This window comes from Lemur catta, chromosome 15, assembly GCF_020740605.2.
Source record: "Lemur catta isolate mLemCat1 chromosome 15, mLemCat1.pri, whole genome shotgun sequence".
NCBI classification, from domain to species: Eukaryota; Metazoa; Chordata; class Mammalia; order Primates; family Lemuridae; genus Lemur; species Lemur catta.
Window position 1 is genome coordinate 51,407,476 of NC_059142.1, and position 23,909 is coordinate 51,431,384.

Here is a 23,909-nt window from a genome sequence, read left to right on the forward strand (position 1 = left end):
GGGACCTCGGAATTTGGAGGGGGTCGGCCCCAGGAAGTAAATGTCCCTGAGTGGTCCCAACCCAGGGGCAGCATTTGCTCCCTGCTGCAGGGAGATAAGGGGCAGAATACCACGAGGTGGAGCCTTCCTGCTGCTGAGATCAGATTTCAATTAAAATGATTATCTCTGTTTATTTAGACTCCACAGCTGCATACAATCTATTGCGTGTTATTGTGAGTTTAAAGAAATAAAGGAGGGGTGTGGGGGGAGGGAAGGCAATTCTGTCCAAATTGAAAAAGTCCTCCTGTAATTATGAGATTGGAAAATATCCGCTGAGCGGATCAATAATGGGAAATCTAAGTGCCACTGTTTGCCGAGATTACAGTTTCAAATCGCTCCGTCTTGGATTTTAATTTTCTCTCTCATTGTCACATCGCCATGAGCGGTGATCCCAGCCCCACCTCCCAGCTTGAGAGAGGCAGGCAGTAGGGCCAGAGCACGCGGGGAAGTCAAGGCGTATCTGACCTTCTTATGAGGTCTGTGTTGCCGCGTAACAGATGACCTGGCACTTAGTGCCTTCAGACCACACACTGTATGGTCTCGCCGCAGCCGTGGGTCACCAGTCTGGGATGGTTCACCTGGGGCCTCTGCTCAGGGCCTCCCACGTCGGCTCAGCCTCACGGGAGGCTCAGGGTCTTCCATCCAGCACACGTGGTTGTTGGCGGAATTCATTTCCCGACAGCTGCAGGACTCATGGCAGGCAGCTTGCTTCTCCAAAGCCAGAGAGACAGTCTCTGATGTCCAGGTCTTCGTTTAGAGAGCTCACCCGATTAGGCCAGGCCCACCCAGGGTAATCTCCCTTTTGACTAATTTATAGTTGACTGGGGACCTTAATGACATCTGCAAAACCCTTTCATCTTTGCCACATTCTATTAACTAGAAGCAAGTGACATGTCCCCCACACACACAAGGGGAGGGCATCACGCAAGGGTGTGGGTCCTTGGAGTTCACCTTAGAATTCCGCCTACCACACCCTCCATCAGAGCTCTCCCTTGGAGCTCTTTCCCCCCAAATTCCCAGAGCCAGACCATGGAAAGATGTTCCTTCCTGAGCCACCCTCACCTGCACTGGCCTCTCCGACCCCAGGCTGCTGGACTGACCCCCAACAAGCCAGCAGCCAGCCTTGACTGACTGAGACCTTCCCAATGAGAAGAAGATTGGAGAAAACAACCAAGGGTGTGATATAGCGTGTTTCTGCCCACTGCTCTTTCCCGCAGACCAGGTTTGCTCTCACGGCTCTCTGGTCTCCTCTATGTCCTGAGCACCAGCCAGGATTCCCGGCTGCCCTGACCCAGCAGCCTTAACTTGCCACTTTCCTCCATGCCAAGATGCTGAGCAAAGGTTGCCATGCCAACTCTGTGGACCCTAACCCACCTGGGACTGTGTGCAAGGTTTGCAAGGGGAGGTGTGTCCCATTTGAATCTTGGAAAAACAAACTCGCTGGAAGCAAATGGAGAGGAAAGGACATTCCAGGCTGTGGGAACACAGAACCCCGCTGTGCCCTGTCCATGGTGCTGATGCACAGCCGCTCTTAATCAGGAGCCCCGTCTTGAGGTCAGCCCAGTCCCTGTTCCCCCCGCCCCGCCACCCCGGGCTGGCACACAGGGGTGGGCAAGTGGGATGGAAGTGAGGTGGCATTTAGCTACACATTTCATTTTTGTAACGACCTTCCCGTTTCCCCTCTCAGTCTCGCTTGTCAGTCTGTGGCCATTAAATTCCTCATTAGCAAACGAGATTTGGATGAGCTCATTAAGATGAGGGATGGCCCCACGGTGCAGCTGGCTGGGGGTGAGCTAGAACTTGTCTTCTCCCTCCTTATTAGAAAATGATGCACCTCACATTCTGTCTGCCCCTCTCCAGGTCTACTCCTGGGTCCGAACAGGCCCCCTGGGGTTATTCAGGGGACCAGCCGAAGGGGTGGTCGGGGCACACCACGAAAACAAACAGCGGGACAGCTGCTGACTCACACATATACCCAAAGTCACCCGATCAGGGCCTTGCCGCTTCATATTAAAGCTCAAACTCCCAAATGTGACATTCAAACCCTTCCCAGTCATCTCTCACTCCACCTCTCCAGCCTCTTCTCCTGTCCTCCCACACGTCCCCTGCCTTTGGGCAGTGACAGATGACCTGACGCTGGAACCAGCTCAGGCTGCTCCCAGCTCCTGAGAGCTGCTTGTTACACACCCACGGGTTTTGCAAGATGCTTGACATCACATTGGCAGCTTGAAATTGGCCATGGCGGGAGTATTTACACCACAGGAATTGGCAAGTGCCACAGATGAAGGGGTTTTTTTGGTTTTTTGGCAGAAAGCTAGATTCTAAACATTTGCCAGCACACCCCTGTCTGCAGGTCCCTGAGCATGTCTTTTCCTCTTGCCCTTCTACCTTAAGGATCATTCAGTTTCCATTTTTGGAAAATGATTCAAGCCAGCGAATGGGACAGGCAGAAATATATGGAAAGGGAAGAGGTGAAGCAGCAGAAAGTACAACTGGTCTCACAGGGACTAGGAAATCAGCCAACAGCTGCTCTCTCTCGGGGGCCACCCAGTCTCTGACTTCTGCCTACACACTCCCACTGTGGCTTCCCCCAAGTAAGTGCCCCATGCCCCTGGTCTGCAGGAAATCCCAGACCAATCGGCCACAAGCCAGAGGGTCTCTGAGTTCCAGCTTCAAACCCAGGAATATGCCAGGTTAGTGTGTCCCCACCTCCAGCAAGGACCGCAGGGCTGGGGCTGAGCAGGCCACAGGGCAGAGCTGGGAAACTGGCCCATCTCTCAGGCTGCAGGGCGAGCTCCCAGAGGACAGAGTGTGTTTATTCATCTCCACGTCCCCAGTCCTAGCACACAGGAGCCTAATAAATATTCATAGAATAAATGAATCACCTCACAATCTGGGGCCTTCTCTCAGGAGCATGTGACCCAGCTGGTCCCTGAAGAAAGAAGCAAAAGGCTTTGAGGAATTCAACGAGGGGACAGTCCACACTCAGGTGGTGAGGCTTCCTTGCCCTCCAGTTACTAGCCGTGTGACCTTGGACAAGTCACTTAACCTTCTGTGCTTCAGGGGCCTCATCTGTAAAATGGGGGCTGTGATCTTGCCTAACTCAGGACTGTGGGGAGGATTACAGATGATCTTCATGGAGCAGCTAGGGTGGTGCCTGACACATAGTAGGCACGAAGCACAGTGGTAGCTTTTGTCTCCTATTCTGTGCTAAAACCACAGGACAGGGCCCCTCGTGGCTTCCCCAGCGGCTTCCTCCCCAGGTCTGACGTGTCTCCAGTCAGCCACACGTGGACCCTCTTCTAACCCCAGCCAGGGCCCTGTTCTCAGAGGACCAAATCCAAGGGTAAGGCCGTGTTGAAGACAAACTGCAGCCACTCCTCCCCTGCCCTCCCCAGGAGCCGGGGCTGAAGACTTCATCTGCTGTAATTAACAAGCCAACTGCATCTGTCTTGCTCCATTAATAGCAGATCAGCCTGTCAGGCGAGGGCCGACAGGGGGATTCTGAACAGGAAGGCAGGAGAGGACCAGGCAGGAACAGGGGTGCGACCCAGCCAGCGTGCAGCCTACCTTGCACCTGCACCCCATCTCCTGTCCCCTCGCCTCCCTCAACCCCTGAGGTCCACCGTCCAGAGGCCACAGGCTACGTGGCAGGAGGATGACTGAGTGAAGGGAACAGCCTCCGCCAGCCCCCCAGGTGCTCCCAACAGCAGGTAGGGTGGGAACAGAGCCATCGCTCAGAGGCCCAGGCAGTGGGGAGCAGCCGTGCCCCCTTCAGACACCCCCTCCCCAAGATTCAGCCAGGCAGGATGCTGGTTAGGGCCACTCTGCCCCCATCCTTCCTTCTCCAAAGAGTTTGCAATTCCTGCGACATGGGAGCACGTGGCTGCTGGTGAGCTTCGGGAGGAAGCGGTGGCCAGGGCTTCTCACACGGAGACCCGCGGTAGTTCGCTTCCTCCTCCCTATCCCCCAGGATGGAGTCTAGATTCACAACTCAAATTGTTTCTCCTGCTTGCACACACCAGAGAAGAAAACAGGAAGGAGAAAGAAGGACGTGAGAATAGTGACCCGGGCCCCACCTAGACCGTGTTGGCCTCCGTGGCTGCGTTCCTGGTGCGTCTCCTTCCGCCGGCTCTGGTTTCCCCCTCAGACGCTGCTAAGTGTGCACGTGCTCGCCGGCGGGTACTTGCACGCACGCACGTGGTGCCTCTGATTTATGCACCCCACAGACCCCTCGAGTCCCTGCTTCTAGCCGTGAGCAGTTTCTTTAATCTCCTCACCTTGGGAGGCATTGCAGCACGCTGGTAATTGCTTCCGGAATCGCGGTCACTGGTTTAATTGGTAGAATTTGTCCTGGGCGATATAACACCACGATGCAACCTCAGGCCTACCTGTTTCTCTGGATACCTGGGTGGGTGTGTGGCTGTGCGTGCACGTGGGCTCACCTGGGTGTGGGAGATGTGTGTGTGGGCTCACCTGTGTGGGCGGCATGCGTGCGGGCTCACCTGGGCATTGGACATGCCAGCCAGCGTGTGTCGCCGCCTGTTGAGCGGCAGACGAACTAAAGGCATAGCCTGGTTGGGGGATAAGGGAGCAAAGGGCTCCTGAGGGCTGCTGGGACGGGACAGAAGAGAGCCAGCCTGAGCCCGGGTGGCCTTCTCTGCCTTGGGACCGAGAAGGGGAGGGGCGATCCTTCACAAGGCATCCAGACAGCGGCCTTTGGTGTGCTCCCTGCCCCTGCGGAGGAGCAGGAGGGTGGGATACCTTCCACGGACCCCTCCAAGTCTGCATCTCTTCCCTGCTCTGTGCCCAAGGAAGACGGCCTTGAACCTGTTGGGTTTGGCCAGTGGGTGCCCTGGCAGAAAATGGGGAGGAAGAAGGAGCTCCAGGGATCCATTCCCCAGAGGGGCTGAGTGAGCCTCCAACGAGGCTCAGGGACCCCGGGGCCTGCCCTGAACACCGCTCACTGCCAGGGAGGCAGAGGCAGGCGCCCAGCAGGCGGGACGCAGACTCAGGGGAGCAGACAGACAGACAGACAGAGGGTGGGGCGGCTGAGCAGTGGCTGGAGGGCTCTCTGGGGGGTCGGCTCTTGGGGCCCAGGGGCTGGGTCAGGGATATGGCTGGGGCCTTCGGAGGCTGGAGCTTCCTGGGAGCAGCAGCCCCCCCCCACGGAGGTTCTGCAACCCACATGCCTGCCCTGGCCCAGAGGACCCAACCTTGGAGGGGGCTGGGAGGTTATCGTTCATTTCTTCCTGCTCCAGCCCCAGTCCAGCCCACACCGACCCCCACATCACAGCACCGACACCAGCACAGCGAGAGGCCTGCCCATGCCCTCCCCTGGGGGCCCCCGCCTGGGAGAGAGCCGCCTGGTCACCCAGTCACCCAGCCACCAGCCTCCCCCTGGTGCCTCTCACCTGGCAGAGGGACCCGCAACCAGCCCGACACCACTGCTGACACCAAGGGTCTCCTGTCATTCACGCCCAGGACACTCTCCGAGCCTCTTGATTTATGGACTTTCATTTCCCCAGATCCTCAGTCACGCCCTCCTCTCCCTCTGGTCTGTCAGGGTGTTCGTCTCCCAGCCCCCCAGTCCCCTCCCCCTCCCTGTTTTTTAATTTGAAGCATCCGTCTGGAGCATCCTGAGTGGGGACGTCTGCAACGCTGAATGCATTAAACTGCTGACAGCTCTATTGATTTTCTCTCTCCCGCTGCATAATGCAAGATATATACAAGCCGATAGGCTAGCCCTCTTCGAAGGGACTGTGCCCTTTTTTTCTCACTCTGATGTCCCCTCACCCTGGCACATGTTGATATATGGGAGGGGTGCCTGTCCCTTACACTCAAGATGGATACTCCTCTGCCCCAATATTATTTCCCTCCCTGTTGGTGGACGTGGCCCAATCCGTCCTTGTTACGCCAGCAGATTGGACACTGTGGAAGCAGCTCTTGGAGTGAAAGGGGCCAGTGGGGGGAAGCAGAGGAGCTGAGGAGGTGGCATCTGTCAGACCCGGCTCTGTCCCCATGAAGGAGATGGTGCAGGGCTTTTGGAGCAGCCCCCTGCCTGCCTCGCCAAGGTCTGGGCAGGGGAGGATGCTTGCCGCTCCGCCACCACCCCCCAGTTGCAATCCTTCTCCTCCAACTCCTTTGGCAACTCCTGCTTTGGACTCACATTCAGTTAACAGTCACAAAGCCAGCTGCTGGGCTAAGCACTTTTCTGTTCTCGTGCCTTCTGGTTTCTCATAAGCAGGGCAGCCGCAGACAGTTGTGCAGGCTGCGCACAATGGCTACAGTGGCCTGGCTCAACAAGACTCAGAGATCTCCCAGCCAGACGCTGAATTTGAACAGTTTATCACACTACCTCCTCCAGGAAGACCACCTGGATGGATGTCACCCCATCTGATTGCTCCTTTGTTCTTGCCCCCCTGGAACTCACTTGCTATGAGGGTTCCCACGTTCTGGCAGGTTCCTCTGAATGTGCTGAGTGGCTTCTCGGGACACAGCAACATTCTACTCCTCTTTGTGAAGCAGCATCCATGTTACTTACTCCTGGAGGGTTTCCCAGGCTCACCATCACCCCCAGCATGGATCAAACAGACCCCAAAGCCCCCCACGTGGTCCCACAGTGACAAGCACTTCCCGCACGTATGACCCTGCCTGGTCACTGCTTCCTCTACTAGTCTGTGAGCTCCCTGAGATGGGGACAGGATCTTATATCTTCTCCACCTGCCCAGAGCCTGGCACAGAGCTGGGGTGACAAAAGGTGTGTGAATGGATGCTGCTGTGACAGGGAGAGCACCTAGCACGGTGCCCGGCCGACAGAGCAGCTCTCCAAAAACGGGTCGGATCCACCTAGTCAGTCAGTGAGCCGGGCGGTGGGTGGGCTTGCTCTCTCACGGGCACCTTAAAGGTGGGCCCGGTGCCTCTTCCCCCCTCTCCCACTCCCCCTAACCCAGCCCCCCACCCCGGTACCAGGTTTCCCACTGGAAGAGGTATTCCAACCACGCTCTGGGCCAACGTCAGGTACGGCACCTGCCTGGAGTAGGGACTAGGCTCCTGGCCGATGGGGCTGCCACAGTGCTCCCTGGTGGCCGCAGCTGACCGTACTCCACCCTCCCAGCCCCCAGAGGCCCACGCAGGGCCAGCACCCAGGACAGTACTCCTTTCAGCATCCCAGGAAACGCTTGGAAACCCTGGGCTACGCACAAACGTGAGGAATGGCTGGTGGGTGCGAAGACAGTAGCCTGGGCCCAGAAGTAACCTGGTCACAGGCACAGAACAGAGACACCCATTATAATTCAGAATATTCTCGTGGTTTTGTCCTTCTAGTCAAGTGGCTCTTAATCAGAAGTGATTTTGTCCCCCTCCCCAGGGCACATTGGCAATGTCTAGAGATATTTGTGTGTCTTGCGGTGGTGACAGTCTGGCCTCAACTGGGTAGAGGCCCGGGACACCACTGAACACCCCCCAAAGTTCACAACAGCCCCACCCCAGCCCCCGACAGAGAGTGGCCTGGTCTGAAAGGTCAACAGTGCCCGGCGTGAGAAGCCCTGTTCCAGTCCGGCCAGCCGCGCAATGTGGCTTTTGGCTCAGCAGCTGGGAGAACGTTGGACCTGTCAGCCTCTCGGGGGCACCTCAGGGTCTCACAGGCTCTTTTGGGGAAGCATCACTTTAGTGTCACAATCAGGTTCCCGCACCCCGCCTCCTTCCCTCCCTCCCTCCCGTCCGGTCCCCAGGTAACCGAGTTTGGTGACAGGGACTACGGGCTCTGCCCTGCTGAAACCTTTAAGGTTTAATAAACAACTCCCTTCCAGAATGATTTAAAGGACAGCCCTGCTGGCAGCCACAGGCACGGGCCTCTCGGGGGCTTCTTGGAGATTAAATGAGATGGTAGATATGAAAGCACTCCACCAGGTGTGAAACAGCATACAAATGTTACTTATAATTTATGCATCGTCCTCGCAGCCTGAGACGGTAGGATTCAGGCAGAAAGGGGCTGGTTCCTGCTCGGTCCATTTCCAGCCACGGCCTCAGCGCCCCCAAGTGGCGGCCGGTGGACACTACACCCCGGGCAGGTGCGGCCCGGAGGAAGCCCAGGCCAGGCTGCCTTGGGCTTCGCTAATCATCCCACCGAGCTCCGCTGCAGCCCTGCAGGGAGGAGAGAGAGGTAGTATCTCGCTCACACTCTCACACACACACACTCACACTCACACTCACACACACACACACACACACACACTTCAGAAACAAGGAAACCAGGGCTCGGGAGGTCAGCACTAGTAAGTGAAGGAGATGAGAGCGGACCCCAGAGATGGGCCGTTTCACAGTGGTGGCTACAGTGGCATTCCTGAGGCTGGAGGGGAACTCCTGAGGGCCCCGCACTCCAGCCCTCCAGCCTCTCCTCCCCCAGCCCCTAACCCCACACCCTACACACTTCTGCTCCAGCCGCACTGAACCTTCAGCCACACTGAACTTCCCACTGTTCCCCAAAACACCCTCCTTTCTCCTGTCCCTGGGCATATGCCAGCTCCCTCCTTCCTTCTACATGGAACCCTTCTCCTGGCAGACTCCTACACACCCCTCACGGAGGCTGAACTCTGTGTCACTTCCTCCCTGAACCCTTCCATGACTCGGCCCAGGAGGAATTAGACCCTCAGGCCTCTGGGATTCCTGCAGCCTGTAAGTGTTCAGAGCAGGCGCTGCGTCTGGTTACTCCCAGGGCCCAGCCCAGTTCCTGGCACAGAGTAGGAGCCCAGTAAATGCTCACCAAACAAATGGAAGGAATCCAATGAGAGAAAAACCTGGGGTTGGGAGGTCTCGCCAGCCACATACCATGTTATCCCTCTGCCCACCTGCAAGGTGGGTGCTAGGGCTTTTGATGGATCCTGGTCCTACAATCAATGTGCCCCTGAAAACCAGAGAGAGAAATCTAGACCATTTGGCCTTCAGGACGGCCAGTATGGGCCTGCTGGAGGGAGGGGAGGAGGCTGTGTGCCTTCCACATCCCTCTCTGCCCCACTGCAGACCCCCAGGGCCAGCCCTGAGCCAGCAGAGTGATGGAAGGGAAAGAGGAGAGAAGGTGGGTGCGTGCCCCCGCAGCTTAGGAGGGGCCCTCTGTGCACCCCCAGCCTGTGACTGTGCTGCTTGCACCCTGCTTGAGACCCTCCTCCCTGGCCCCTTGGACAACAGCAGTAGCCCTCGCCGTTCCTACAGCCTCCAATCTTGGACATTCCAGCCCACCCTCCACGCAGCACAGCCAGAGTGACCACAACAGGCAGCCTGGCCCCTGCTCTGGCCCTGCTCTGGGCTTTCCTCTCCTGCCGATCCACCCGGGGCCCCTTTGGACTGTCCTGTCTCATGTGTGTATGGGAATCACCAGGGAGGCTTCCGTCCAAGGCAGCTTCCTGGGCTGCACCCCAAGGACACAGGCTGTTGCACTCCAGGCCAGGGCTTCAGCCCCCTTAGTTTCTAATTGTCCCCAGTCATGCCAGGACATTGGGGCTCATCTTCCCATGGAGCACGGGGAGTGTTCCCCCGGGAGGCTTGCTTCACCTTTCAGTAGCCACAGTTTATTTTGCTATTTGTCCCCCTTGGGGAGCTGGGGAATGCCTTTGGTACTTGAACAAATTTGCCTTTGTGTTTTGTTACTACAAATCTATGTTCCCTTAAATTATACAATTCAAGAGGGCAAACATCTGTCTCTCTGGGATCGCTGCCAAAAGGGAGGTGCAGCCCTCCTTCTGTCCCCGTCCTTGTCCTGTCAGTCCTGCCATGGGGACGAGAAGCAGCAGCCATTCATTTGGCAAATATTTTTTGATCACCTACTACGTCCCAGGCACAGCTTTGGACACATTAATTCCTCCTTCCATCCCTCCCGCCTTCCTTGCAACCCTCCTTCTGCCCCTCCCTTCATGTCTCCTTCCATCCCTCCCTCCTTCCTTCCAACCCTCCTTCTGCCCCTCCTTTCATGTCTCTGTCCCTCCCTCACTCCTTCTATCCTCCCCTTCATATAATGAGTGATCTCAGATGTCACATCCAGCTTGTGACAACCCTGCAACGGTAGCATTGAGCACCTACTACATACATGAGCACTGCATCCCGAGAGTTACCAACAGAATGCCCAGCTCTGTCCTTGCCTTCAAAGAAAAGTAGTACAAACATACGAAAAAGTTTAACACGGCCACACAGCCTATGGAGAGGTGATTTCGAGGAACCGCTGAATGAGGGACAAGCAACAGGAGTCAGGGGTGAATGGTCCTGTCAAACGTTGAAGGACGAGCAGGACTTAGTATCAGAGCAGCAAATGCCTGGAGGTCAGAAAGACCCATTGGCTTGCTTGGCCGAAAGGGCAGCTCCCTGTTCAGGAGCAGTGGGCTAGAAAAAACCAGAAACGCATCCGACTGCCATGGAGGAGGCCAGGCTGAGAAATGTGGGAAAGTCCTTCTCAGGTCAGGGCTGAGTCATCCCTGATTCTCAGACTGGATCTCGAACTTCAGACATCTAAAATTAAGCTTCCACCAATTAACTTTTCCCACTGCTAAGACCCAGACACATTTATAGTTGCAGAAGCATAGTTTGGCTTCTTTAAAGGACTCTCCAGTACTATTAAGAGTATTTTGTTTATCCTTCCCTGCGTCACCGGCACCCCAGGGAAGGGGTCAACCCGGACTCCTCAATGTCAGAGGATGGACACGGGAGGGACGAGGGAGGGAGAGAGGAGAGCGCGTTGCAACCACAGCTCACGGCTAAGTGCTCTCCCTCTCCGGGAGGGCTGCTCTGTAATAATAAGCACAAGGCAATTACATTCTGCTGTGTTGTTATTAAATTTGGGGGCAACAAATATAATAAAATGTAGACATTTGTAGAGAGGTTGAAAATAAAATAAAAGTGGAGGATAAAAATAAAATCAATAACCACAGGTTTCCAGGCGCCTACCTTAAAAGACGGTATAGAACAGTCCAGTATAAATGTGCACGGGGTGGGGTGGAGGCTGGGGGACCCCAGGGGCGCAGGAAGCGCCGCCTTCCCCCAAAGGGCTGGGGACCCGCAGGGGGTCCAGTGCGGACTGCGCGGCTCCCGGTGGGGGTGGGGTCTAGTGCCCCCAAAGCCCTCGTGCTCCGCGGCCAAGAGGGGCGAGAGCGGGATCCACCTGCCGCCACCTGCCGCCACCCGCCGCGCACCGGCGGGGGCGCTTACCCAGGGGCGGCCGCGTCGCGCGCTGCACAGACGGCAGCTGCCGGGGGCCCCTTGCTCCCAGTGCGCAGCCACTCGGGAAGGGACGCGAGGCAGCTAGTGGGAAAGTCCCCTTAGATGGAAAGAGGAGGCCCTGGCCACGACAGACCCTGTGTCCCTCACAAAGGGTGCAGGAAGGAAAGGCGAGGAGCCCCCGCGAGAGGTTCCACCAGGGACACACGAGGGTCCCTTCCGCTGCACGAAGAATTCCCTGGGTAGACGCCCGGCGCACGAACCCGAAATCAAACCCAGGGAAGCCACGCTTGGGTTTGGGGGTTGCTGGGGAGGAAAGGAATGGGGGGATGGAGTAGTCGAGAGAGGGAGGGGTGGGCTGAGTGGGCGGAGGGAGCAGAGGGGGTCAAGGCCGTGGAGCTGCACTGCTGATCCTGACCGGCAGGGGGCAGGGCTGCTCCAATTGGAAGGGCGAACGCTTCTATGATTCTTGATCCTTTGCGGACACCGTTCCCGGCTTCCTCCATTGGGTGGGTTTTACTGCCCGGAAACGGAAGTCTCGTTCCTTTCCTTGCTTCTGCCTTTAAGCTGCTTGGTGTGTCCGTTGGGCGGTACACTGGGGAGAGGGGTAATCCGGAGCAATCCACGGCCTGGTGAAATTTAGGGTTCCCGGGCGTGCATCAAGGGTGTAGGGGAGGAGGAGGGAGTACGATCGGGCCGGTATTTCGGGGGAGGGGAGGAAGCGGGGTCCTCTGCTCGCCCCCGCGCCCTGCTAACGCTGAGGACTGTTCCCCCGCAGGTACGGGTCCGCACCCCTTCTCTGCGCGCCTCGTCACCATGGTGAGTACGTCCCGTGCCTGGCGCTTTCCCGGGGTGGGGGGCACTCGGGGCCCTGGGGGAGGGCGGGAGCCCCTTTCCAACGGTCTTCGGAAGCGAGAGGGGCCGGTGGACTTGGCCGTCACCAGAAAATCTGCAGCTTTTTCCCGTTTCCTTTTGCAGCCTCGGAAAATTGAGGAAATCAAGGACTTTCTGCTCACAGCCAGGCGAAAGGATGCCAAGTGTAAGTGGGCGCTCTGAAGGTTTAAGGCGAGCGAATGGTAACGGTGGCTTTGGCGTGGGGCGGTGCCACGCCGGTGCTGCTCCGGCAGCGTCTTCCCAGAGCGGCGGTGGGGGGGCAGCGCTACCCTCGAAGTCCCCAGCAGACAGACCTGTTTGGGCCACGTCGGGTGGCGCAAAGAGTTCTTAGGGCCGTCTTCCTTAGCTAGTTAATTGTGAGCATCTTAAAGACCGTTCTGAGTTCATTTCTGTTCTCTTGTCGATACAGTAGATTCACTGAACGGAATCTTTACTGCCTGAAAGCCTCGAAACACGCGTCCCATAAACAGTGTAGTGCTGCACGTTCAGTTCTGGAATACCGTGGACTGAGTTATGTTCCTAGCTCGCAGTGCATTTCACTACTAAGTAACATCTGTTGAATGTCAGAGTTTATCCTGAACTACCTTAAACTTGCTTAGAACACTTTTACTTGCCTACAGTTGGGCAAAATGGTCTAAGCAAGACTGTTCTATGACGTGTTGAATGTCTCGTGTGGTTTATTGAATATAGCAAAACTGTAGGCTGTTCACTCTCGTGGCTGGCTGGGGGCTGCCGCTGCCCAGCATCAGGAGAAGGGTACCTGTAGCCTAGCCTGGGAAAAAGATCAAAATTAGAAGTATGGTTTCTGCTGAATGCGTATCACTTTTAACACCACTCTAAAGTTGGAAAATTTTAAGTTGAACTGTCATAAGTTGGAAGTGGTCTTTATTCATTTCGCAGCTTGTAAATAAAGGGCAAAGGAGGTGATGAGCAGGTTTTCGACTGATATGTGCCACCCTCTGCTGCCCATATATTGTCATTTTTTTATGTCAAGCATGAGAGGCAGTTCTGTTTTCCCTTTGTTATAGTTGAAGGTTTGCGGGTTTGTGTTTGATACAAGATAGATCTTCATTTATGTTATGTTACTTTAACCTGGAGTCATATTTTTTCTGCTACATGAAAGAGAATTGGATAATTTGTGCAGGTAGGACAGTGTTGGGCAGATGCATTAAGGTGGGCTAAGACCAACCATCTCTCATGCTCTATGCCAGTGAGAGAACCAAATAGTGGTGCATGGGGAGAGCCTTTAATGAGTTGGGGGGGTGGGCAGAGGCAGGGAGGGTCATGTTTGTGTGTCCTGATTACCCACAACAGGGTGTTGCCTTTGATCCTCTGGTGTTGTATGAACTGGTAAACCACCTGTGGGAACAAGGAGCATCTGGTGGGAATGATGTGTGTGTGCTTGTGTTTTGTGTACTGTCATACTATAAAGAGAGGAGACTACTGGGTCAGTTTTAAATTGAGCACAAATCCCAGCTCTTCCAGCAAATAACTGTTCTCAGAAAGTTAAATATGACACCACCCTTTCCTTGTGTTTAAAAGGGTGGTAACAGTATCTGTCGCACGGATTGGTGCAAGGATTGAAAGCCCTTAACATGTGGAAGAAGTTATAGTCAAATCCGTCAGATTGGTTTTCTTTTTCATTCTGTTTGGGAACCTGGTTTTAGATGATGTGGCTTATGAGGGTAGGGGTCACAGTCCTCTGGGCATAATAAGGTGTTCAGTAGGGGGTTGTTGAATAAACTTTCTTCACATGTGAAATAGGCATAGCATAAAATTTACCACCTTAACCATTCGTAAGTGTATGCAGTTCAGTGGCATTAAGCACATTCATATTATTGTGCAACCGCCACTACCAGCCATCTCCTGAAATTTCTCATCTTCCCAAGCTGAAATTGTCCCCGTTAAACAACTCCCCAGCCCCTGGCAACTACCATGCTACTTTCTGTCTCTATGAATTTGACTATTATAGGTACCTCTTACAAGCGAAATAAACACCATTTGACCTTTTGTGACTGGCTTCTTTCACTTCACGTAATGTAGGCAAGGTTCATCCATGTAGCATGTGTCAGAATTTTCTTAAGGCTGAGTAGCCCATTGTATGGACGGACCACATTTTGTTTATCCATTGTCTATTGATGGACATTGGATTGCTTCCACATTTTGTGAATTTTGGCTATTATAGATAATGCCTCTGTGAACATGGGTATGCAAATATTCTGTCATTGCTTTCAGTTCTCTTGGGTATATACCTAGAAATGGAATTGCTGCACATATGGTAATGTTGAATAACATTTTTTAAGAGATCCATACGTCTTTACAAGTGGTATTCAGCTTAGTTTCTAGGAGTGGGACAGCTGCTAGGGGCAATGTTAGGATACTGAAATAGGTTGATTTGGATGAATATCGAGGTATCTGGACTTACTAAGAACATGAGCCAAGGCAGCCAGCTCCAAGCCACAGTGCTTCTTCCAGTGACGTGTCCCTGTCCTCTAGGAATTATTGGCAGAAATGGAGTTGTGAGATTGTGAGTACAAGTTAATCTTGTGCTGCTTCTTTGAGGTTAGGTGCTACGCTTGTGTGTCTGGTTAGGTACTTGGGTTCGAGCACTGGAGCCCATGTTCAGTCCTCAGCCACCTGATTCTCAACTGGCACTTCACTGCTTTTAAAACAGTGAGTACTTTGGAGTGTCTGTGAGCAGTTTTTAAAGAAGTTGGAACAAGGCATTTGACAGGTACATGAGGTGGCTAACCTGTTCCTGGGAAGCAGGTGTCTTCCAGCAGCCAGATGGAAGTACGTTGACATTTACATATAATCAGACTGTTTGCAAAATTTCAAACCGTGCACAGCTGAATTTGAGGTCCACTTAGAGCTCGCTCTTGTCTGAGCTGTGCTCCTGAGACAGAACTCGGCAGTAGGACATAACCCAGAAAACCATTTACACATAAATTTTAGGAAAAGCTTTGGTACGTGCTGTCGGGGTGGAGGGGCATGGAAGAGTCCAGAAGGAGGAGCTCTGTATTACTGCCCCAGAACATCATATATGCAGAGAGCTGATTTCCAGGAATCGGGTGCTAAAAAGTTCTTAATCCCAGCAGATAACCCATCTCCTTACTTTAGGAACTGCTTCCATCCCTTGGAAAAAAATAACGTTGATGTAGAATGTTCTACAATGTTGTTGTGTTCAGTGTACCAAATGCCTATGTTTTAAATGTAAACAAACCAGTTAAGACTGAATAAGCCCCAGGCTCTTGAGTATTAATAAAAGGGAAATGTAGATCTCTGACACTTTTTTTAATTTTTATTTTGAGGTCATAGAGGGACAGGTGGTCTTGTTTTCCATTTCACCAGAGGGAAAGTGGGGCACAGCTCTGGCAGTGGGTGCTGAATGACCAAGTGCAGTCAGTGAAATGCTGCCTGCTGCACGAGTGTGAAGCACATGAACTGTGTGACCTCTGTTTTCTGTGATACAACTTAATTACTAATTCTGGTCTCTGGTAGCTGTCAAGATTAAGAAAAATAAGGATAATGTGAAGTTTAAAGTTCGATGCAGCAGATACCTTTATACCTTGGTCATCACCGACAAAGAGAAGGCAGAGAAACTGAAGCAGTCTCTGCCCCCGGGTGAGTGAGCGGGAAATGAAGGGGGGGGCTGGGTAACAGACTGACCAGAAACAGGGAAGGTTGCTGTGTTGCCATTTTGTTTCAAATCATCCCCAGATTTAGGAGAGCCCATTTTGTGGTTTTTCTAAGTGTCTGCTCTTACTGTTGGTAGTGCAGGGAGTGGTTGTGATTCCCTGGTTCTATCCAGTACCAGAAATAGGTCCTTGGCCAGAGGAAAGTTTATGGTTCATTTAGTCCTCACCCCAACCCTGCGAGGCAGCTGCTGGTACTGACAGTCCCATTTTTACAGGTAAGGGAGCTGATTGAGTATCATAGGACAAGCACTAACTTAATGTATTAACCAGAACCTTCCTGGTGAACCTAATTTCTGAGCCTTGTGAGCTCTCTTTAGCTTAAGTTCAAAATCAAGACAAGCAGCAGCAGCTCAGTGTATCTCCTGCGTGACTCACCTCTTTGTCTCTTTCCCTCTAGGTTTGGCAGTGAAGGAACTGAAATGAACCAGATATGCTGATTTGAACTGTATTAAAATTTTTAAAAATTCTTAAGCGTCCTTTATCTCTGACATGGGAAGGGAAATGCTGCTTGATAATGGCTTCTGGTGGGAATGGGACATGGGTCCTGATTGCTTATCCCTAAGCTTGGATGAGATCTCAGTGAACAAATGAGACCATCTTTTTTTAGCCTGGGTTTGAAAATAGACTTAGGGAGGCCATAACAGAAATAGGCGGCAGAATGAAGATTGCGTTCACTGGCATTCAAACAGGTCCACAAGGGCCTAGCTGGCCTGGCTCCGGGGTAATTAGATACTGGTTCTGCCACTTAACTAACCCGTATGATTTTGAGAAATGATTTCACCTCTGCCCCTATTTCCTCAGTTGGAAAACAGCCATATTGATACCTTTTTCATAAGGCTTAAATGAACTAGAACTGCTCATGCTACTTAATACTAGCAAATTTCAGTGAGGTGTGGATATGGTGTCATGTGGGGACAGACCACAAGGTGGCACCATGCTACAACAAACTCCCCAGTAAATGTCTAGAAGTGGTTTGCAAAAAACTCACTCTCAAGTGCCTGATTGCCTGAGATAGTTGGTTTTTTCATCTTTTAAAAGTATGCTTGGTATTGTGTTAAATATTTAAACATAAGCAGGTTGTGATGGGCAAGCACCAGTCTACGAGAATCGTAAAGGTGAGGTTTTTTTAATCTGGCTGTGAGTTTACTCGAAGGCCTGAGTTTTGTTTCCTCCAGGAGAGGGTGTGTACACAGGAGCACCCAGAGATTGTCAGTAGACCCAGATGTGGCACTGTCGGCTTTCACCTTTCCCATTCTTTAAACATTTAAGATTCCCAGGGAAAAGTGAGCATCTACCACTTTGGCTTTCTTTGTCCCCAGCACATTGTCCAGAGACTCGGCCCAGCTCCTAGGAGACAAGCCCTGCAGGGATTTGTCTGCCCGTCCAGAGAAGCCGTCCTTTCATGCAGTGCTCTGCAGCGCTGCCTTGTGCCTTACAGTCATTTGGAGCACTTAGAAACAGTTTACTGTGGTGGCCAGGGCTGACTGCAGATTCTGATGTTGGTTTGGAGCATAGGTTTGTTTTTTAACCCTCAAGTGGCAGGCAGTGTCACCACTGCCTTGCTGAGGCTTCAGTGAGCTAAAGCCTACACACTTGGGGTGATGTGTGGGCCACAGTTGCTGGCTTGGACTGGGTAGGGGACTTGGGAGTGCTGTTCTGGAGTCCTTGGGAGGTCTGCTACTGTTCTCCCTCACTGACTCACCTCTCTAGGGCAGCAGGCCCCTGGGGAAGCTGCTAGAATGGTCCACTGGTGAAGACCGCCTTTGCAGGTTTTGGTACTCTAAGCTGCACCCAGGTAGCTCTGAGGGAGTTTCTGCAGTTAGTGGCTTCAAGTGTGACAGGCAAGCCTTGCCCACTTCCTCCACCCCTCCTTTTCTGGTGCCCAGCCCCAGCTGCTGGGGTGCTCCTGCACCAGGTCAAAGTCAATCCTGGGGTGACCACCCACTGACCAGGAGGCAAACATCTCCCACTAGGGTGTCTCCTGTTGCCCTCCTTTCTCTCCTGAGGCACCATGCAGGTCACAATTGTGACTAGGCTCTTCCTAGGGGAATGACATCTGTAACTCTTGAGTCAGTTGAACATTGGGTGGTGTTTGGGAGGCTTTGTGGCAAGGATAAGCACCTTTATGTTATAGCCTTATGTGCCTTTGACCTGGAGGAGGTGACCTGTGCAAGGCAGCAGGCAGTGCCTATCCCGAAGGTTCTGGGGGCAGGGTGGGTCGTGCCTCGGCCTCAGGCCTGTTACGGGTGCCCCCTGAGGGCATGGGCTGTTAAGGGGCCCCTATGAGATCCATTTCAGGCCCATTTTCCTCAAGAACCTACAGTGGCCCTGGCTGGGGGTCAAAGACCAAAACCCTTACCTGGGGGACACTAGGATCTGGCTCTGCCTGCCTCTTTCTTGTTTTTGTTTATTTGTTTTAGAGGTGGGTCTTGCTGTGTTGCTCAGGCTGGTCTCCTAGGTCCAAGCGATCCCCTGGCTCGGGGTCTGAAAGTACTGCGATTACAGGATTACAGGCGTGAGCCACTGCCCCTGGCTTAAAGTGAGGGCGTTTGTTTGTTTTTTGGTATAATTTGCAGTGAAGTTAAACCTTTTTGGTGTATAGTTCTGTGAATTTTGACAAACACTTGCAGTTGTGTAACCACCACTGCAATGCAGAGGACGTTTGGGTGACCCCGAAAAGCTCCCTTTCCCGCCCCAGGCTGATCTGCGCCGCCCCTGCGGCTCTCCAGGCTCCTGGACCCCTTGGCTCTCTCCGCACTGGCCATTTCCTTCCCTCCCCCAGCCCTTCCCAGATCTCCGGGTACTGTTCCCTCTGCTCAGGATCCTCCCCAGGACACCCCCAGTTCACTCCTGATCATCCTTCACCTCTTCCCTCGCTGTTGTCCTTCGGGAAACACCCCGGCTCCAGCCCCAGTCCCTTTGCATACCCGCGCAGGACTCTTCGCAGGACTCTTCAAAGCGCTGAACAGAGTTTTTTTTTAACTCATCACTGTTTGCAGGTTAAAAGTCGGCCTCCTGGCCTGCTAGGCTGTCGGTCCCGCGCAGACAGGAACAGGAACATGTACGCTTTATCCATCACTGTATCCCCTAAGACAGAGAAGATGCTCAATAAAATTTGTTGAATTAGGGAAAGAAACCCGTATGAGAGGACAAGCGTTCCGGCCTCCCGCACCCCGTGCAGGTATCTGCCTGCGGCACGTGCAGATGAGACGGCAACTGTCAGGCTCCGGGAACAATACGGGTTGGCAACCCCCAGGAGAGGCCCCGACGGCAGGGCAGGGCCAGACTCCCTCTTCTGGCCCCGGGGTCTGTGAGCGCGGGGCGTCTTGGCCCGGCCCTTCTAGCAGCCGCGCGTTTGCGGCCCCGCAGCCCCCGGTCCTCCAAGCTGAAACCTAGGCTCCCCTCCCCTGCCCGGGGGGCCTCCTTTCTCACCGACGGCTCTGCCTCGGCCGCTGCGCACCCCTCCAGCCAAGCCCGAGCACGTCGCGACCCCTTCACTCCACCGCACAGACCTGCGGCCGGTCAGCTGCCCTCCAGCCTGAGCTGCTTCCTCCCGGCCCGGGTCACGTAGATGCTCAATAAATGAAGGAGAGTGAATTTAGAACGAGTGACCGAGTGGCTGAATATTGCTTCCTTCGCTCCCCAATCCGTCGGTTTGCTCACCCTGTATGTAACAAGCCCTGAGGACGGCCAGCCTCGCTTCGCACCATGACTGCCAGCTGTACTCATTCACTGACAATTTATGGCTTTGATGTGATAAGTAATTAGTAAGAAGCCCGGGCCTTAGAGACTGAAACAGTTTAGAAGAGTTCTGGAAGCTTTTACACTTCTACTGCCCCCTCTTTTCGCCCGTCAGGCCAGGGCAGATCCCAGCCCAGAGAGGGGCGGCGGGGTCTTGGGGCGGGGTCTTGGGGCTACGCGCTCGGGACCCGGACCTGGCCGGGGGCGGGGCGGGCGCGCGCCCGGGGGGCGGGGCCTGGGACGGGGGCGGGGCGGGCGCGCGGCCCGGGCCGAGTGGCGGCTGCAGCTGCGGCGGCAGCGAGCGAGCGGGTGGCACTCCGACCGAACCATGCCGGCGGCGCGCGTGGAGTACATTGCACCCTGGTGGGTCGTGTGGCTGCACAGCGTCCCACGCCTCGGCCTGCGCCTGCAGCCGGTGGACAGCACGTTCAGCCCCAGCGACGAGAGTTACCAGGAGGTGAGTCTGCGCCGCCCTAGACACGGACCACGCGCGCCCCAAGTCCCCGCACCTCCGCTTCTCCCCTCTGCAGCCCGCACTCTCCCACGCGCCTCTCAGACCCCTTCTCTCTCCCCGCCGCCCCTCCCCCGCTTCTCTTCCCTTCCCGCCTCCACTCTCAAGGCCCGTGGCCCGAGGGCCCTCCGGCCTGGGAACCTTGCGAGCCAAGAAAACTGGAAAGATCGGAGCTAAGCCGGCGTTGGGCAAGGGAGGAAGGGCACGAGGGGGCAGGGCAGCGCGGGGTGCGGGCATGCTGAGGGGTCCCCCGACGTTTTCCACCTTCTGACGTCCCAAGACCGGGCACTCTCTTTCCGGGGCTGCCTGGCCTGGGAGAAGTTTTGGCAGAAACTGACTTGAGTCTCCATAGTCCGTCGCCGCAGCACGCCTCCTCCTGGCCCTGCCTGCAGGCTGGGAGCCGCTGCTACGACTCTGCCTGGGCCCCTTCTGGAAGGCTGAAGGGCTGGGGAGGCGGCAGCCGCCTGTGTTTGTTTCAGGGAAGGAAAGTGGCCTCCGATCAGCCCCTCTCACACTGTGGTCCTGAGAACCCCCCTGTGTTGTCAGCCCATCTCTTCTCTTTGTCCTTTGCTTGGTCCTGTGCTGCCCCATTCCTGTTCCCCCGCCCCATTCCTGTTCCCCCACCCCACCCCTTCTAGGCCCTGAGTTTCTGGGGTCGGGACTTCTTGGCCAGCCACTCCCCTCATCCTTGCACTGCTGACCCCCGCTGTCCTGCTTGCCATCCCCTCTGGCAGTTTCTGCACCCCATAGCGAGGGCCAGGGCTCCCCAGACCTCCCTGCCCGGACAGAGCTGCAGAATCTCCCAGCTTATCTCAGGTCTGGTCACACCTGCTCTGCCCTGTGTTCCGGCTGAGTCAGTGCCCCCCTTGGGTCAAAGATTCATGGACTGGGTGGCCCAGGAGAGGGCACATTTATTCAGAGTTGAGCTCCCCATCTCAGGACTTTGACCCCCAGACTGTGTCTGCCTGCAGTGTCAAGTTCTCTTGGTATGGGGCAGGTCAGGGCAAAGCAGGGCCTCTCTGGAGACCTTTCTCCTGCAGGGCCCAGGGGATCCTGATCTGGTAAAATGTGCACTGCCCAAGTGCCGGTGACAGTGACAGGGAGCCTAATAATAACCCCTGGCCCAGGCAGATGGTGCCTGCCCTTCCAGAAGGAGAGGAGAATCAGGACCCCTTCGTGCTGTTCGGTGGGCACACAGGGGTAGGGCAGCAGCAGTGCAGTCGCACGGCTGGCTCCCTTCTGATCCGCCTGCCCCTCCCTCTCCCAGAGCCCTGCCTGTGGAAGTCAGAGTTCCCTGAGAATGTGGCTGCCTGGGGATAGCTCCAGGGAATCTTCCGCTCCCAAAGAATGCATGAAAAGAGGCGGATATGATTTCAGAGACAGCTGTGCTGTTGGGAGTGTGTGTGTGTGTGTGTGTGTGCGCGCGTGTGTGTCCGTCCATCCCCCAAATCCTGTGCCCCACATCCCACATCCGGAGTGTCCCACCATAGCTTTCTCCTCTCCACTGGAGGAAATCAAGAAGACCCCTAGAGGGGAGTAGGGATGGCGCTTCCCCACCCCACTGGCCCCAGAGACAGCTCCTTTCTGTCCAGCAGCTGTGGCTGGCGCAGCCTGAGCCTGCCTCACCCCCACCCCCACGCCCAGTCCCACAGACAGGTGGCAGCTGAGCCAGAGGGACCCACTCACATTCTCTGCCCATCTCCTCCCAGGGTTCTGACCCTGGCACACTTTGTACTGGGCATGAAATGGCTCCAGAGAGCATCCCCTTCCCATCAGCCCCTGGTCCTGCCCCGCAGCACCCCCACTCCGCCCCATCGCTGGGTGGGAGATGAGTGTGGTGGGCCAGGACAGGAAGTCTGGCACTGGGTGTTATTTAAGGCTGCTCCTGTTTTGGAGTTCCCCTGTTGTCTGACCACAGCCTCTCCCAGACGTACCCTTTCCTCCTGAGCACCACTCACTGCCAGAGTCAGATGGTGGATCAGTCATCTCAGTCCTCAGCAAACTTGACTGGGGCCAAGCACCATGCCAGGCATGGGGTGACTGTGATAACCAAGGCAGTGGGGTCTTTGGGAGCAGCTCCTGAGAAGAGTCTAGGGCCAGCCCCTGGTCCCAGTGCTATGGAGTGGGGGCTCTGCCATCCAGCTGGTGGGTTGGATTGCTAGTTCTTTTACCATGTGACCGTGGGCAGGTGTCAACCGCTCTGAGCCTTGCTTCCTTCATCTGCAGGTGTTAACTGAGACAGTCCATGTAATGTGCTCAGTACAGAGTCCCGTGGCACATAATAGGACCCAGTGATATAAGTCATTAGATGGATTGGCCTTGAGGCTCAACAGCACGTCTCAGTGCAACACCCTGTAGAGGTGGCGAGGGAGGAGACCTGTGCCACAGACACTGGCCACAGGAGACGGAACAAAACACACACACAAAGGGCTTCAGCTCATACCCCCCATGTCCAAATGAGCAATGCAGGCTCACGGGACAGTGTGCGTGTGTGTGTGCACGCGTGTCAAAGACTAAGAGAAGATGGAAACAGGCAGATGTGGGCCTGGGGGAGCAGCCAAGAGGGGCATGGGATCTCAAAAGCAAAGGGAGTCTGGGAAGTCCAGAGATGATGGAAAAGCAGGCCGCCTGGGGAGGTGAGAGAGCCTGAGCAGACCCATTGTTCCGAACCTGAGGAAGTAGGGGCTCCCACTCATTCTCTGGGGTTTTGGGAGCAGTGGAAGCCCTGAGTCCCTTGAGGGGTTCCACCCCCTTGCCCAGCAGACTTGAACCTTTGTTTGCCAGCCTCAGGGGGAGGCTGCCCCCTGGGCAGCAGAGGCCTTCGAGGTGAGCACCAAGGCAGGCCATGGAGGAGGGAGCCCTGCCCCTGGTGGGGACCCAGCTCCGGGCCACCAGGTGTGGCTGTGTGTCTTGGAGGGGAAGCAGCCTGGGCCTGCAGCCTGAGTCCTACTTCAAAGAGATGGTAAAAGGACGGGTGAGTTAGCTGACACACAGCATGTGGCCAGTGCCTGGCACATCGTAAATTGCCACAGTCACTGCTTGGGAAGGAGAGCCCCACTGGCCAGGTGTCCATGAGCAGTATTGGGGACAACAGAAAGAACCCCTGGCACTAAATCCAGCTGTTGCTGAACAAGTGAACAAGCCACTTCAGTTCCCTCCTTGCCCGGTGTTGGTGCCACCATCACCGTCCACCCAGCCCCTCACGGGAGCCCAGACCCTGCTGAGCTAAGACGCCTGAAATGTCTCAGTGAGCCCTGGTCGCGAGCACATGGTAGTTACGGCTGTCACCATGCAGGAGCCACACGTGTGCTGCCTGTTCCGGCTTTCCTTGCCCTGGACCCGCAGACCAGATTCTTTTGGGACACATGTTGGGGGTAGAGGAGATGTTTTTAATATTAATACTTTATATTTAGGCATGTATTTTCATGTGTTCCCTTTGGGTAGTTCAGGTCAGTCTCCCCAAAGAGTCCCGAGTGTGTGTCCTCAGGCGGGGGAGGGAACAGAGTCAGGGCTGGACCAGGAACTACAGGACTCCCTGCTACTGACATGGGGTGGGTCTGAAGAGGGAAGACCAGGCCACGAGCTGAGGTCGGGATGAGGAAGGCCCATTCATGCAGCCCGAACTGAGTCACCATCATCAGACAGTCACACTGAGCCCCGGGAGGGGGCCCTCCCTCTGGGTCCTCCTGGCTCCCCTCCCCTACCTCCCCTGAGGCCAGCTCACCTCTATACCTCTTCTCAGGGCTGGGGCTTTTGTCCCCTCCCTGCCCAGTGTGGACGCCTCATGCGTCCAGCTGCAGCAGTCACTGCTGCCCCCAGCTTGG

At 55.1% G+C, this 23,909-nt stretch overlaps 2 protein-coding genes across 4 annotated transcripts in view; both read left to right on the forward strand.

Moving 5' to 3' along the window:
• Positions 1 to 11,760: 11,760 nt before the first annotated feature.
• On the forward strand, positions 11,761 to 16,299 carry RPL38 (ribosomal protein L38). Of its 3 annotated transcripts, none has more exons than XM_045569813.1 (5): positions 11,761 to 11,815; positions 12,020 to 12,060; positions 12,220 to 12,280; positions 15,637 to 15,759; positions 16,231 to 16,299. In XM_045569813.1, the coding sequence occupies exons 2-5, from the start codon at positions 12,058 to 12,060 to the stop codon at positions 16,254 to 16,256; spliced, it is 213 nt and encodes a 70-aa protein (XP_045425769.1). In that variant the 5' UTR covers positions 11,761 to 11,815; positions 12,020 to 12,057; the 3' UTR covers positions 16,257 to 16,299. The 3 variants fall into 3 exon arrangements, with proteins under 3 accessions (XP_045425769.1, XP_045425770.1, XP_045425771.1); XM_045569814.1 differs by having other exon boundaries at positions 11,812 to 11,873; XM_045569815.1 differs by having other exon boundaries at positions 11,812 to 11,848.
• A 3,542-nt stretch (positions 16,300 to 19,841) lies between these two features.
• Positions 19,842 to 23,909, forward strand: part of TTYH2 (tweety family member 2) — a 31,166-nt gene continuing 27,098 nt past the window's right edge. Inside the window, exon 1 of the mRNA XM_045569816.1 lies at positions 19,842 to 20,031. Coding sequence (XP_045425772.1) covers positions 19,903 to 20,031 — 129 coding nt within the window. The 5' untranslated portion in view covers positions 19,842 to 19,902. The remainder of the gene's footprint in view (positions 20,032 to 23,909) is intronic.

Bases quoted from the DNA above. Each gene is read 5' to 3' on its own strand.
- RPL38 (XM_045569813.1), top strand. The intron at 12,281-15,636 runs GTAAGTGGGCGC...GGTCTCTGGTAG, and splicing joins CAGGCGAAAGGATGCCAAGT to CTGTCAAGATTAAGAAAAAT. The intron at 15,760-16,230 runs GTGAGTGAGCGG...CTTTCCCTCTAG, and splicing joins GAAGCAGTCTCTGCCCCCGG to GTTTGGCAGTGAAGGAACTG.